We start from the raw sequence: 17,203 nt of genomic DNA, 5'->3' as shown, positions 1-17,203 counted from the left end.
GCTGGGAGGGGGAGTCCATCTCTGCGATGGAGCCTCGGTCCATCACGACGACCCTGAGACACAGAAACAAGACGAATCAGACCGACGTCCGCAGGTTTTAACAAACAGAATCTGTATTAAAGGGTCAGAAAACCTGCTCTCTTAAGAGTTCAGTGAGACCTGCATCACATGTTCTACTGTACATGTTCATCACATGTTCTACTGTACATGATCATCACATGTTCTACTGTACATGTTCACCACATCACATGTTCTACTGTACATGATCATCACATGTTCTACTGTACATGTTCATCACATCACATGTTCTACTGTACATGATCATCACATGTTCTACTGTACATGATCATCACATGTTCTACTGTACATGATCATCACACGTTCTACTGTACATGTTCATCACATGTTCTACTGTACATGATCATCACATGTTCTACTGTACATGTGCATCACATGTTCTACTGTACATGATCATCACATGTTCTACTGTACATGATCATCACATGTTCTACTGTACATGATCATCACACGTTCTACTGTACATGTTCATCACATCACATGTTCTACTGTACATGTGCATCACATGTTCTACTGTACATGATCATCACATGTTCTACTGTACATGTTCATCACATGTTCTACTGTACATGTTCACCACATCACATGTTCTACTGTACATGTTCATCACATGTTCTACTGTACATGATCATCACATGTTCTACTGTACATGTTCACCACATCACATGTTCTACTGTACATGTTCATCACATGTTCTACTGTACATGTTCACCACATCACATGTTCTACTGTACATGTTCATCACATGTTCTACTGTACATGTTCACCACATCACATGTCCTACTGTACATGTTCATCACATGTTCTACTGTGCATGATCATCACATGTTCTACTGTACATGTTCATCACATGTTCTACTGTACATGTTCATCACATCACATGTTCTACTGTACATGTGCATCACATGTTCTACTGTACATGTTCATCACATGTTCTACTGTACATGTTCACCACATCACATGTTCTACTGTACATGTTCACCACATCATATGTTCTACTGTACATGTTCATCACATGTTCTACTGTACATGTTCATCACATGTTCTACTGTACATGTGCATCATATGTTCTACTGTACATGTGCATCACATGTTCTACTGTACATGTTCACCACATCATATGTTCTACTGTACATGTGCATCACATGTTCTACTGTACATGTTCATCACATGTTCTACTGTACATGATCATCACATGTTCTACTGTACATGATCATCACATCACATGTTCTACTTTAAACATACATATGACCCTTGACTCTGCAGGCGGGTCGTAATGGTCGATGGGTCAAGTACCTGCTGGTGGTTCAAGTATCGTACCTGCTGTAGTCCAGGATGGTGTTGAGGCGGTGGGCAATGGTCAGGACCGTGCAGTCCTTAAACTGAGTCCGGATGGTGGACTGGATCAACTGGTCCATCTCCAGGTCCACAGCTGCTGTGGCTTCATCCAGAACCAGGATCCTGGTCTTTCTCAGCAGAGCTCGGGCCAGACACAGCAGCTGCCGCTGACCTACACTGCAAATATACACAGTAATCTGATGTCACTTCCCCTGAAGTCACAGAGCCGTTTCTACACGGTGTTTAATAACTTCATCAATATATCGGCATGGCAACAGCCAGGTAACTGGCTGATCTACCTGAGGTTCTCTCCTCCTTCGCAGCACTGATGGTTGAGTTTTTGTGGCAGAGCGGACACAAAGGCGTGTAGGTGAGCCAGCTGCAGAGCTCTCCACAGCTCCTCATCTGAACAGGTGTCAAAGGGGTCCAAATTCATCCTCAGAGACCCTGAGAACAGCACCGGGTCCTGCAGAGCAAAGGTCAGAGGTCACTGCCGCCATCATAGTGCATAACACTCACATAATATTTTAACACTGTCACACTGCTGATCCCTGTTACCTGGATACGTACCTACTGACCTACCTGCAGAGTTCGTGTCTCACCTGAGGGATGATAGTGATTCTGGAGCGGAGCTCATGAAGGCCGATCTGAGCGATGTTGATCCCGTCAATGCAGATCTGTCCCTTCACCGCCTCCAGGATCCGGAACAGTCCCAAAGCCAGGGAGGACTTCCCCGCTCCGGTCCGTCCAACAATCCCCACCTGCAGATTCAACAGGAAATACTGTTTCTTGTTTGTTATGAACAAGAAAAGTTCCCTTGCAGGAAGGGATGAAGCACGAAGAACAAGCAGCTCTGACATCTAACCTACAGGAAGCAGAAAACTTTGATCCTCACATTAAACTCATAAAACCTCTGAAGCAATCGTAAGAGAGCATCGTAAACCATGACAACATCTGTGTTCATAAATAACACAGGTTTTATAATGATGGCAAATAACAAAGATCAGAGAGTAGCTCACACTCAGAGTTTAACCATCCAGACTAACAAGGATCTGCATGTGAGCACCAGCAGCTGATGAGTGATCAGTAGTTCAGTAGTAGTTAGACTGTGATCGGTGCTGACCTTCTCTTTGTCCTGGATACTGATGGAGATTCCCTTCAAGGCCCAGTCCAGACCTTTACGGTACTGCAGTCCGTAGTCCTCAAACTGGATGGTCCCTGTGGTGGGCCAGGCTGCAGGCAGCAGACTGGCCGGGAGTGTCCAGGCGGCCTGGAGACAAAGAGGGTCAGAGGAGCTGCAGAGCATCACAGCTGTGACAGGAGGTCAGTAATCAGGTCAACACAGAAACACTTCGGACCGAGAGAGTTGATGTAAACTTGCACCTCTTTGGGGGTGTCAATGTACTCCTTCACTCTCTCCACTGACACAATGTTGTTCTCTACGTCAGTCCAGGATCGAACAATCCAGCTCAAGATCCCTGTCACCTGCAAACACAAATGCTGCGTCAGTCACCTGAACATTGCTGTCTTCATGTGCTGTTTGTTGGCTGGCAGGAGTGAAATCTCCACCCGCTGCTGCTCGGGGCACCTTCATGTTGGTGGGAGGAACTGGAGTGTATTAAGACTTGAACACATGCGATTCCAGTTTGGTGAGTGTGTGTTTGACCTGGAGAGAGTGTGTCACCGCCAATCCCACGATGCCTGGGCTCAGCTCAGCCCGACTTCGCACCGACAGGATGGCAGCAGCTAGAACAAGCAGATTCCCCAAAAACTCCAGATTCACCGCCAGCCATCTGACAGACACCAGATGAGTATTACAAAATCAAATCATCAACAACGATCTGCAAAACATATAAAATGTACATAAATATAATAATATTTTTAACATGAGCAATATCCTTGATATCAGCAGAAACCAGCAGCCATCTGAGAGCCAGACAGCGTTTCATCTAAAAAGTACATTATCTCACAAATACAGATACAGTATGATATATAACTACAGAAACATCAACACAATGTAAAAAATACTTCTTTAAAATATTGTCTAATAATTACCAGAAATATGTGAGACACTGCAGAAACTCAGCAGAACAAACACAAACTGTAAATTTTAAAGTTTTTCTCTGTTGCTGAAATGAACCTGGTGGCGACAAAGCGAGGGAAATAAGCCTCCTGGTTGTTGTCAATGCGATGGTCGGCCTGCAGCACAAAGCGCCGCTGTTCACCGAAGGCTCGAATGATGCTGGCGCCCTGCACTGTCTCGTTGAAGTGGCTGTAGATCGGCGAGCGACTTACTGCCTCCAGGCGTCGCAGCTGACATGACGCCGCCACGTAGAAACTCTGCAGACCAGAAGCATAAAAATAATAGTTTCAGAAAAGACCGAAAAGACCTGGGGTCTCATTTATAAAACAGTGTTTAGGATCCACACTAAAAGTTTACGTGCGTACAAAGGCTGAAAATGGCTTGTGCCAAAAAATAATCAGATTTATAAAACCAAGTATATGCATAAATGCACGTATATTTCCCTTCATAGATCACCGTGGAAATGTGCGCACGTGGATCAGCCTCATGTCCCGCCTCCACGCGCCCACATTCAACCCTAAATGGTCGATGCAAAAGCCTTCATGAATATTGATGTTCATGTGTCTCTTTCAACGCACCAATCAGTCTCTTTGTCTTTAGACACCTGACCAATCAGTGTCGAGAGTCAGCGTATCGGACCCGCCCTCGTCACTCGCGCTCAGCAGCAGCAGAGGAGGGACCGCAGCAGCCATGAACGGACTTTTACCGTTTTATTTCCACGTTTTCAGACGTCTTGAACTTATGTGTGTAACTAAAACAAGCATAAACAACTTATGGTAAAGTCAGACATCTCTGGTTAAATGTTACCCTGCAGCGGGCCAGCTCCCAGTTAACCAGTATGAGTCGTTTTTACACCACACACTCAATATCTACTGTACAATAAACACTGTATTGGTTGATATTGACATACAGGTGTTTCTCTAACTGACACAGTGAGTGCAGGTGGTGAAGATGTGGCGGTGAGTGTGTGTGGCAGCCACCGCGGTGTCTCCAGTGTCTCTGCGCTTAACAACACACATAAACTACACGGGAACTAAACTCATACCTGCTGATATATGCACAGTATAACCAAACATTAAACATCTATCAACACTCTGTCCTGCAAATATGTTTTAGTTACGTTTGTTTAAGTTATTGATGTCATCTTGGATTTCTACAATGGATGATGATAATGTCATCAGTTAGTTAACGTGTCTGAGGTAAAAATGAATCAGTATATTCACACTGAGCTCCTATCAGAGAAAGGAAAGCCAGACTTTGCAGAATCCTGCCACATCCTGACATCGTTCATTTCAGCAGCTGCTGCTCCGGGTGAGACAGCGCTGATGAAACGTTGACTTTAAGATCTGACTTGTTTTATATCTTTTCATATTGAAAGATGTTTATGGAATAATTACGGCTGACTGCAAGCCCCAGTACAGATAACACTGCTGGTTTGAATGTTCATGATAACGTGGATCAATAATTAATGTTTGATATGAAGTGAGATTAAATGTGTGAGAGGATTATTATACATCTGGCTTTAATTCACCACCTCACCATCTGTCGATGATTTCCCGTCTTGTAAATGTTGGTACGCCTGCTCAGAGTTTACGTACAGCTGCACACATTCTCCCAACAAGTTTGTTTTTATAGATCATAACTTTGTGGGAAGTGGCGTTGCCTCTTTCAGGCCCCATTTTGTAGCTACACAACAGTTATAAATGAGACCCCTGATCTGTACATCGGAGATGGTCAGATAAAGTTTTACCTGAATGAAGATGTAGAGACATGTGAGCGGCACAAGCACCAGCCCAGTGAACGGTGTTGCCAGCAGCACAATGATGCAGACTTCAAGCAGCTTGAACAGGTAGCCCAACATCATCTTCAGCCCCTCAGGAATCATGCAGTCGATGGCGTCGATCTCCTTAGAGAAGCGATTCAGCAGGTTTCCGCTGGGTGTCGCCTCGAAGAAGGACATGGGCGAGCGCAGGACGCTGTGTAGCAGGTCGGCGTGGAGATGACGCGACGCGACAATGCCCCCCAGAGCGATAGCCAGCGTTGTCCCAAACATGGCCGCTCCTGGAAGTGTAAACATACGATGAAGACTAGAGCAAACGCCAGTGGTGAAGATTTAATCATGTGACTCTGAGGTGTCAGTGAACCTGATCAATACTGAAATAAAGCAATAAGTCAGTATGTTCAATGGCTTTAACTTTTGTTGTCCACCCAGTCAGAGCAGCAGCTGGATATCAGTAAAATATCATCATCTTCAGTGCATCAACATCTGGCTGAGTGACCTTTGACCCACCCTGGGTGACACCCAGCGCTCCAAACACGCTGAGTTTCAACTCGTGGTCACTCTGTGTGCCATTGACGGGCTGCTCATCAGCCCACAGGCTCAGCCAATAGCTGTAGGCCAACGAGGCGGCCTGTTGGAAGGCACAGAGAAAGATGATGGTCATGATGAAGGTCAGGCCGACGGTCCTGAAGTACTCTCTGTACATCTGCAGCTTCACCTGACCACAGAAGAAGAACTTCCTGTTAGGGCGATGGCAAGACACCAAACAGGTTCATCACATCATTCAAACATCAGACTTATTCCATGTTTGTGTTGTTTCTTTAAATCCTGACTATAAAGGTGTTAATAATAACAACAATGATAATGATGATGATGAGGAGGAGGAGGTCCCACCCTGCCTGTGTGAGCCTCATCAGCCTGAGTAAGTTTCCCAGAATCCTCAGGGTCTGAGTCCTGATCGACAGCCTCCATCATCTGAACACTGGCACCACTCAGGTCACAGCTGGAACACACAACCAGATGTTACTGTACAGCATCACAGCTGGAACCAGTGTCCATCATCAGCTCTCACAGATATTAAAAATACAGTCAGAGTTTACAGCTTTGGGTCAGATGTTGAAAGAGTTCATACATACAGCTTTATGTATGTATAAACAACATCATGTACACAACAAAAGAACATCAGTAGTTTGTTGAACTGACGTCACACCTTCTTTCATGTTTATTTCTAAAATGATCCCTGCAGACACTGTGGTAGTATCATTCTTCTTCTGTAGTTTTCTCTTCCATTGTGGAGCTTTGAATCATACCCATAAACCTCGCTGAGGTGTTGAGAGGAGATGATGAAGATCTGCTCCTGTTTGTGCAGCATACTGGAGATAAACTGTCTTGACATGCAGCAGCATGTCATCTGCTTGTTGTCATGTGTGATATCTTCAGTCTGTGTATGTAAGTACCTGATCAGTACTTCAGTCTGTGTATGTAAGTACCTGATCAGTACTTCAGTCTGTGTATGTAAGTACCTGATCAGTACTTCAGACTGTGTATGTAAGTACCTGATCAGTACTTCAGTCTGTGTATGTAAGTACCTGATCAGTACTTCAGTCTGTGTATGTAAGTACCTGATCAGTACTTCAGACTGTGTATGTAAGTACCTGATCAGTACTTCAGTCTGTGTATGTAAGTACCTGATCAGTACTTCAGTCTGTGTATGTAAGTACCTGATCAGTACTTCAGTCTGTGTATGTAAGCACCTGATCAGTACTTCAGTCTGTGTATGTAAGTACCTGATCAGTACTTCAGTCTGTGTATGTAAGCACCTGATCAGTACTTCACTCTGTGTATGTAAGTACCTGATCAGTACTTCAGTCTGTGTATGTAAGTACCTGATCAGCTGCTCCTGAGACAGATCGATGGAGAAATCCGTCATATTGAGGCGAGACAACGACTTCCTGCTGCCTGGAAACACAAACAATTATATTGTTTTACCATCAGGACATTTAATAATAAGTAAACTAACTGTAACCTCTCTAACCGTTATAATAATAAAATATAAACTAACTGTAACCTCTCTAACTGTTATAATAATAAAATATAAACTAACTGTAGCCTCTCTAACTGTTATAATAATAAAATATAAACTAACTGTAACCTCTCTAACTGTTATAATAATAAAATATAAACTAACTGTAACCTCTCTAACTGTTATAATAATAAAATATAAACTAACTGTAACCTCTTGAACCTTCCTGACCAAATTATAAACTGGTTCAGTGAACCAAGACACTCCTCTGATTTATATTTTGATCAAATCAATAACAGACATCAGATCAAAGGAGCTGCAGTCTGACGATGTGTTTACTAAACACGTCAGTAAACACGTCAGTAAACACATCATCGTAAACACATCGTCAGTACACATCTCGTCAGTAAACACATCGTCTGTAAACACATCAGTAAACACATCGTCAGTAAACACATCGTCAGTAAACACGTCAGTAAACACATCATTAGTAAACACATTGTCAGTAAACACATCGTCAGTAAACACATCATTAGTAAACACATTGTCAGTAAACACATTGTCAGTAAACACATCATCAGTAAACACATCATTAGTAAACACATTGTCAGTAAACACATCATCAGTAAACACATCATTAGTAAACACATTGTCAGTAAACACATTGTCAGTAAACACATCATCAGTAAACACATCATTAGTAAACACATTGTCAGTAAACACATCATCAGTAAACACATCATTAGTAAACACATTGTCAGTAAACACATTGTCAGTAAACACATCATCAGTAAACACATCATTAGTAAACACATTGTCAGTAAACACATCATCAGTAAACACATCATTAGTAAACACATTGTCAGTAAACACATTGTCAGTAAACACATCATCAGTAAACACATCATTAGTAAACACATCATCAGTAAACACATCATTAGTAAACACATTGTCAGTAAACACATTGTCAGTAAACACATCATCAGTAAACACATCATTAGTAAACACATCATTAGTAAACACATTGTCAGTAAACACATCGTCAGTAAACACATCGTCAGTAAACACATCATTAGTAAACACATTGTCAGTAAACACATTGTCAGTAAACACATCATCAGTAAACACATCATTAGTAAACACATCATTAGTAAACACATTGTCAGTAAACACATTGTCAGTAAACACATCATCAGTAAACACATCATTAGTAAACACATTGTCAGTAAACACATCGTCAGTAAACACATCATCAGTAAACACGTCAGTAAACACATCATCAGTAAACACGTCAGTAAACACATCGTCAGTAAACACATCATCAGTAAACACGTCAGTAAACACATCATCAGTAAACACGTCAGTAAACACATTGTCAGTACACACATCATCAGTAAACACATCATCAGTAAACACGTCAGTAAACACATTGTCAGTACACACATCATCAGTAAACACATCATCAGTAAACACGTCTGTAAACACGTCAGTAAACACATCGTCAGTAAACACATCGTCAGTAAACACATTGTCAGTAAACACATCGTCAGTAAACACATCGTCAGTACACATCATCAGTAAACACATTGTCAGTAAACACATTGTCAGTAAACACATCGTCAGTAAACACATCGTCAGTAAACACATTGTCAGTAAACACATTGTCAGTAAACACATCATCAGTAAACACATCGTCAGTAAACACATCGTCAGTAAACACATCATCAGTAAACACATTGTCAGTAAACACATTGTCAGTAAACACATCATCAGTAAACACATCGTCAGTAAACACATCGTCAGTAAACACGTCTGTAAACACGTCAGTAAACACATCGTATGTAAACACATCGTCAGTACACATCATCAGTAAACACATCGTCAGTAAACACATCGTCAGTAAACACATCAGTAAACACATCGTCAGTAAACATCATCAGTAAACACATCGTCAGTAAACACATCGTCAGTAAACACATCAGTAAACACATCGTCAGTAAACACATCAGTAAACACATCGTCAGTAAACACATCGTCAGTAAACACATCGTCAGTAAACACATCGTCAGTAAACACATCAGTAAACACATCGTCAGTAAACACATCATTAGTAAACACATCATTAGTAAACACATCGTCAGTAAACACGTCAGTAAACATCGTCAGTAAACACATCATCAGTAAACACGTCAGTAAACACATCGTCAGTAAACACATCGTCAGTAAACACATCGTCAGTAAACACGTCTGTAAACACGTCAGTAAACACATCGTCAGTAAACACATCGTCAGTAAACACGTCAGTAAACACATCGTCAGTAAACATCATCAGTAAACACATCGTCAGTAAACACATTGTCAGTAAACACATCAGTAAACACATCGTCAGTAAACACATCAGTAAACACATCGTCAGTAAACATCATCAGTAAACACATCGTCAGTAAACACATCGTCAGTAAACACGTCAGTAAACACATCGTCAGTAAACACATCGTCAGTAAACACGTCAGTAAACACATCGTCAGTAAACATCATCAGTAAACACATCGTCAGTAAACACATTGTCAGTAAACACATCGTCAGTAAACACATCAGTAAACACATTGTCAGTAAACACATCGTCAGTAAACACGTCAGTAAACACATCGTCAGTAAACACATCGTCAGTAAACACGTCAGTAAACACATCGTCAGTAAACATCATCAGTAAACACATCGTCAGTAAACACATTGTCAGTAAACACATCGTCAGTAAACACATCAGTAAACACATTGTCAGTAAACACATCATCAGTAAACACATCGTCAGTAAACACATCGTCAGTAAACACGTCAGTAAACACATCGTCAGTAAACACATCGTCAGTAAACACGTCAGTAAACACATCGTCAGTAAACATCATCAGTAAACACATCGTCAGTAAACACATTGTCAGTAAACACATCGTCAGTAAACACATCAGTAAACACATTGTCAGTAAACACATCATCAGTAAACACATCGTCAGTAAACACATCAGTAAACACATCGTCAGTAAACATCATCAGTAAACACATCGTCAGTAAACACATCGTCAGTAAACACATCAGTAAACACATCGTCAGTAAACACATCAGTAAACACATCGTCAGTAAACACATCGTCAGTAAACACATCGTCAGTAAACACATCAGTAAACACATCGTCAGTAAACACATCATTAGTAAACACATCATTAGTAAACACATCGTCAGTAAACACGTCAGTAAACACATCGTCAGTAAACACATCATCAGTAAACACATCGTCAGTAAACACATCGTCAGTAAACACATCAGTAAACACATCGTCAGTAAACACATCGTCTGTAAACACGTCAGTAAACATGTCAGTAAACACATCGTCAGTAAACACATCGTCAGTAAACACATCGTCTGTAAACACGTCAGTAAACACATCGTCAGTAAACACATCGTCAGTAAACACGTTAGTAACTGTTCTCTTTATTTCTGATCTGAACACTCAGCTGACAGCCAGTAAACACATATCTGATAATCAGTTTGTTGATCATTTCATTGATCAGTGTAGTGATCAGTTTGTTTTACTCTTGTCCCTGTGGGCGGAGCTCTCTCTGCGGTGTGGCCCACTGAAGGTGTGGATGAGGTGGGCGAAGGCTCCCTTCCGGTCCATCAGCTCCATGAAGGATCCCATCTCAGAGATCTGACCCCCCTCCATCACCAGGACCAGGTCTGCCTTAGTCAGGAAGCTGAGGCCATGAGTCACCAGCAGCCGAGTCTGAATAACAACAAACACAGTGAGTCGTCTGTCCCTGGTGGTGAGCTGACATGCGATACATTTAATATTAATAAACTTTGAATAAACCAGTACTAAATGAGCTGCTCTGCTCTGGGTGAGCTCTGCTGTCACTACATTGCAGTCTGACAGTACAGTAGTAGTGTTGTAGTATGTGGGGGGGGGGGGGCTACATCACAGCCTGTTGTGGACAGAGACAAAACACAATGGAGCAGCAGTAGAGATTTATTTAGATCAGTTCCACAGATCTACACATTCACGGCTTTGTATTTACTTACAGACGTGCTGTGTGTTAGTAGTGCAAGAGGTCTGCAGCTGTATACAGGATTCACTATCAGGCTCCAAATGGTTGTGCCAATGACATGTTTACCGGCCAAATCTGCCTTTTCTGGCTTCTACTTCTGAAACTATTGTTTGCATTTCACCAGCAGTTAAGTGTTTCTACATTTTTACCATCACGGTCCTCTTTGCAATTAGCGACAGCTGCTGCACTGCTGCACGACTCCAACAGAGTTTTCCTTATATTGAGAAATGGGGACGTTAATATGCTAATTACTGATAGCGGGCACAAGTCTGTCAATTTAGAATAATTCTGATTCACCAACATACACATGGTGGTGAGAACAAAATTGATCCAATGCACATATCATGAATCTGATGGTAGTTTTGTGCAAAGTAAGAACATTTCTACGCACATATTAGTGAATGAGGCCCAATGACTGTAGTTATGTGGGTAAAACAAAGGAAATATTTCCACAAGCAGTTCAAAACCAGTTTGTCTCATCTGATCCATGACCATGGCGATTGTGGAGCGCCAGTACAGACAAAGCACAAATCTTTGGAGCAAACATGTCCACTCAAATCTGAACTGAAGTCACAGAAAATAAATGATCTAAGAGCCTGATATAATCGATCCACTTTATTTTAGAATGCATATTTTATTTTTAAATGCAGCCCTTATTTTACTATTAGAGAACTTACTATTTATAACATCTGTGTATAGTAGAATGTTAGTTTCTTTCATGTTGTTGTTTATACTCATTCACACCTCACATCACCTGGATTTCTTTATGCATGCAGTATCACAGAAATGATGTGAAGAGGGGAGTCACATAAATACTGATTAATACTTAAAACCTCGATATGTTTGTCTTAAATATAAAAATACATAATGTGAAAGAATCAGACTGAGGTCTTGCAACTGGTAGCCAGTAAATGTCCCTCCTGGGCTACTGTAGCACTAGACAGGCTTTAGCATTGCTTATTTCATTGTTGTCAATTTGTTTGGTCTACTTTATAAGCCATACTGAGAAGTCCCGCTATGCTGCTGTTCTCCTCTGGTCCCTGGTGTGACAGGTTGTGGCTGTTACGCAATAACAGCCACATGATAACGCCCACACACACACACAATTTATTGCTTATTGCAAAATATTTTGTATTTTTGCACTGTTTTGAAGTAGATAGTATTAATAGATTTTCTGTGTTTAATTTCTTGTGAAATTATTACTGGTCTTATTGTATTAATACATTTTGTAATCTTTTGTAATTTTTGTAAACTCCTTGTCTCAGTCCATCATTCACTGTCATCTGTATCATTATAAAGGATCTGTGGCCTTTTTGCTGGTGTGAGTTGAGTATTAAAGGGTCAGTGCAACCTAAAATTCCAAAAAAACAAATCTGGGCCTTGCTTGTCTTTGCCCAGCCAGAGGATGATCACTGTCAGCTGGATGTCCTGCAGGGTCACACCTTGTCTTTCAGGAGACCTTTGGGTCCAATGACTCGATCAAAAATGTGTTGTCCCACGTGAGCATCAACAGCCGACAGCGGGTCATCCAGCAGGTAAACATCTGACTTCCTGTAGACGGCCCTAGCCAGACTCACCCTCTGCTTCTGTCCTCCGGAGAGGTTCAGGCCCTGCAGCCAGTAAACACATCATCAGTGAACACATCGTCAGTACACATCTCGTCAGTAAACACATCAATAAACACATCAGTAAACACATCATCAGTGAACACATTGTCAGTAAACACATCAGTAAACACGTCAGTAAACACATCGTCAGTATACACATCATCGTAAACACATCGTCATTACACATCTCGTCAGTAAACACATCATCGTAAACACATCGTCTGTAAACACATCAGTAAACACATCATCAGTGAACACATCGTCAGTACACATCTCGTCAGTAAACACATCAATAAACACATCAGTAAACACGTCATCAGTGAACACATTGTCAGTAAACACATCAGTAAACACGTCAGTAAACACATCGTCAGTAAACACATCATCGTAAACACATCGTCATTACACATCTCGTCAGTAAACACATCATCGTAAACACATCGTCTGTAAACACATCAGTAAACACATCATCAGTAAACACATCGTCAGTAAACAAATCAGTAAACACATCATCAGTAAACACATCGTCAGTAAACACGTCAGTAAACACATCATCGTAAACACATCGTCATTACACATCTCGTCAGTAAACACATCGTCTGTAAACACATCAGTAAACACATCATCAGTAAACACATCGTCAGTAAACAAATCAGTAAACACATCATCAGTAAACACATCATCAGTAAACACATCATCAGTAAACACATCATCAGTAAACACATCGTCAGTAAACACATCGTCAGTAAACAAATCAGTAAACACATCATCAGTAAACACATCATCAGTAAACACATCATCAGTAAACACATCGTCAGTAAACAAATCAGTAAACACATCATCAGTAAACACATCGTCAGTAAACACATCGTCAGTAAACACATCATCAGTAAACAAATCAGTAAACACATCATCAGTAAACACATCATCAGTAAACACATCGTCAGTAAACACATCAGTAAACACATCATCAGTAAACACGTCAGTAAACACATCATCGTAAACACATCGTCAGTAAACACATCGTCTGTAAACACATCGTCTGTAAACACATCAGTAAACACATAATTAGTAAACACATAATTAGTAAACACATCGTCAGTAAACACATCGTCAGTAAACACATTGTCAGTAAACACATCGTCAGTAAACACGTCAGTAAACACATTGTCAGTACACACATCATTAGTAAACACATCATTAGTAAACACATCATCAGTAAACACATCGTCAGTAAACACATCATCAGTAAACACGTCAGTAAACACATTGTCAGTACACACATCATTAGTAAACACATCATCAGTAAACACATCGTCAGTAAACACATCGTCTGTAAACACATCATTAGTAAACACATCATTAGTAAACACATTGTCAGTAAACATATCGTCAGTAAACACATCATCAGTAAACACATCATCAGTAAACACATCGTCAGTAAACACATCGTCTGTGAACACATCGTCTGTAAACACATCGTCAGTAAACACATCGTCAGTAAACACGTCAGTAAACACATCGTCAGTAAACACATTATTAGTAAACACATCATCAGTAAACACATCGTCATTACACATCTCGTCAGTAAACACATCGTCTGTAAACACATCAGTAAACACATCATCAGTAAACACATCGTCAGTAAACAAATCAGTAAACACATCATCAGTAAACACATCGTCAGTAAACACGTCAGTAAACACATCATCGTAAACACATCGTCATTACACATCTCGTCAGTAAACACATCGTCTGTAAACACATCAGTAAACACATCATCAGTAAACACATCGTCAGTAAACAAATCAGTAAACACATCATCAGTAAACACATCGTCAGTAAACACATCATCAGTAAACACATCGTCAGTAAACAAATCAGTAAACACATCATCAGTAAACACATCGTCAGTAAACACATCATCAGTAAACAAATCAGTAAACACATCATCAGTAAACACATCGTCAGTAAACACATCAGTAAACACATCATCAGTAAACACGTCAGTAAACACATCATCGTAAACACATCGTCAGTAAACACATCGTCTGTAAACACATCGTCTGTAAACACATCAGTAAACACATAATTAGTAAACACATCATTAGTAAACACATTGTCAGTAAACACATCGTCAGTAAACACATCGTCAGTAAACACATTGTCAGTAAACACATCGTCAGTAAACACGTCAGTAAACACATTGTCAGTACACACATCATTAGTAAACACATCATTAGTAAACACATCATCAGTAAACACATCGTCAGTAAACACATCATCAGTAAACACGTCAGTAAACACATTGTCAGTACACACATCATTAGTAAACACATCATCAGTAAACACATCGTCAGTAAACACATCGTCTGTAAACACATCATTAGTAAACACATCATTAGTAAACACATTGTCAGTAAACATATCGTCAGTAAAAACATCATCAGTAAACACATCATCAGTAAACACATCGTCAGTAAACACATCGTCTGTGAACACATCGTCTGTAAACACATCGTCAGTAAACACATCGTCAGTAAACACGTCAGTAAACACATCGTCAGTAAACACATTATTAGTAAACACATCATCAGTAAACACATCGTCATTACACATCTCGTCAGTAAACACATCGTCTGTAAACACATCAGTAAACACATCATCAGTAAACACATCGTCAGTAAACAAATCAGTAAACACATCATCAGTAAACACATCGTCAGTAAACACGTCAGTAAACACATCATCGTAAACACATCGTCATTACACATCTCGTCAGTAAACACATCGTCTGTAAACACATCAGTAAACACATCATCAGTAAACACATCGTCAGTAAACAAATCAGTAAACACATCATCAGTAAACACATCGTCAGTAAACACATCATCAGTAAACACATCGTCAGTAAACAAATCAGTAAACACATCATCAGTAAACACATCGTCAGTAAACACATCATCAGTAAACAAATCAGTAAACACATCATCAGTAAACACATCGTCAGTAAACACATCAGTAAACACATCATCAGTAAACACGTCAGTAAACACATCATCGTAAACACATCGTCAGTAAACACATCGTCTGTAAACACATCGTCTGTAAACACATCAGTAAACACATAATTAGTAAACACATCATTAGTAAACACATTGTCAGTAAACACATCGTCAGTAAACACATCGTCAGTAAACACATTGTCAGTAAACACATCGTCAGTAAACACGTCAGTAAACACATTGTCAGTACACACATCATTAGTAAACACATCATTAGTAAACACATCATCAGTAAACACATCGTCAGTAAACACATCATCAGTAAACACGTCAGTAAACACATCGTCTGTAAACACATCATTAGTAAACACATCATTAGTAAACACATTGTCAGTAAACACATCGTCAGTAAACACATCATCAGTAAACACATCATCAGTAAACACATCGTCAGTAAACACATCGTCTGTAAACACATCGTCTGTAAACACATCGTCAGTAAACACATCGTCAGTAAACACGTCAGTAAACACATCGTCAGTAAACACATTATTAGTAAACACATCATCAGTAAACACATCGTCATTACACATCTCGTCAGTAAACACATCGTCTGTAAACACATCAGTAAACACATCATCAGTAAACACATCGTCAGTAAACAAATCAGTAAACACATCATCAGTAAACACATCGTCAGTAAACAAATCAGTAAACACATCATCAGTAAACACATCGTCAGTAAACACATCATCAGTAAACAAATCAGTAAACACATCATCAGTAAACACATCGTCAGTAAACACATCAGTAAACACATCGTCAGTAAACACGTCAGTAAACACATCATCGTAAACACATCGTCAGTAAACACATCGTCTGTAAACACATCGTCTGGAAACACATCAGTAAACACATAATTAGTAAACACATCATTAGTAAACACATTGTCAGTAAACACATCGTCAGTAAACACATCGTCAGTAAACACATTGTCAGTAAACACATCATCAGTAAACACGTCAGTAAACACATTGTCAGTACACACATCATTAGTAAACACATCATTAGTAAACACATTGTCAGTAAACACATCGTCAGTAAACACATCATCAGTAAACACGTCAGTAAACACATTGTCAGTAAACACATCGTCAGTAAACACATCATTAGTAAAGACATTGTCAGT

General features: G+C 40.2%; 1 protein-coding gene across 6 annotated transcripts in view; it reads right to left on the bottom strand.

Moving 5' to 3' along the window:
• Window positions 1-17,203, bottom strand: part of LOC122967896 (multidrug resistance-associated protein 1-like) — a 39,968-nt gene that overhangs the window by 497 nt on the left and 22,268 nt on the right. For 3 of the 6 annotated variants that reach the window (XM_044332684.1, XM_044332689.1, XM_044332686.1), the window contains 14 exons: window positions 12,845-13,012; window positions 10,891-11,080; window positions 7,166-7,238; window positions 6,174-6,282; window positions 5,790-5,997; window positions 5,250-5,560; window positions 3,557-3,756; window positions 3,083-3,209; window positions 2,800-2,901; window positions 2,540-2,686; window positions 2,019-2,177; window positions 1,716-1,882; window positions 1,399-1,593; window positions 1-53 (listed from right to left, as the gene is read on the bottom strand). The exon at window positions 1-53 is cut by the window's left edge and continues 497 nt beyond it. In XM_044332684.1, the coding sequence (XP_044188619.1) occupies window positions 1-53; window positions 1,399-1,593; window positions 1,716-1,882; window positions 2,019-2,177; window positions 2,540-2,686; window positions 2,800-2,901; window positions 3,083-3,209; window positions 3,557-3,756; window positions 5,250-5,560; window positions 5,790-5,997; window positions 6,174-6,282; window positions 7,166-7,238; window positions 10,891-11,080; window positions 12,845-13,012 (2,209 nt within the window). Of the gene's footprint in view, window positions 54-1,398; window positions 1,594-1,715; window positions 1,883-2,018; window positions 2,178-2,539; window positions 2,687-2,774; window positions 2,902-3,082; window positions 3,210-3,556; window positions 3,757-5,249; window positions 5,561-5,789; window positions 5,998-6,173; window positions 6,283-7,165; window positions 7,239-10,890; window positions 11,081-12,844; window positions 13,013-17,203 lie in introns of those variants that run through there. The other 3 variants (XM_044332687.1, XM_044332688.1, XR_006398707.1) reach the window with 3 other exon arrangements.

This window comes from Thunnus albacares, chromosome 18, assembly GCF_914725855.1.
Source record: "Thunnus albacares chromosome 18, fThuAlb1.1, whole genome shotgun sequence".
Taxonomy (NCBI): domain Eukaryota; kingdom Metazoa; phylum Chordata; class Actinopteri; order Scombriformes; family Scombridae; genus Thunnus; species Thunnus albacares.
The sequence above is the reverse complement of the archived record's forward strand: the minus strand, read 5'-3'. Positions and strand labels throughout refer to the sequence as shown.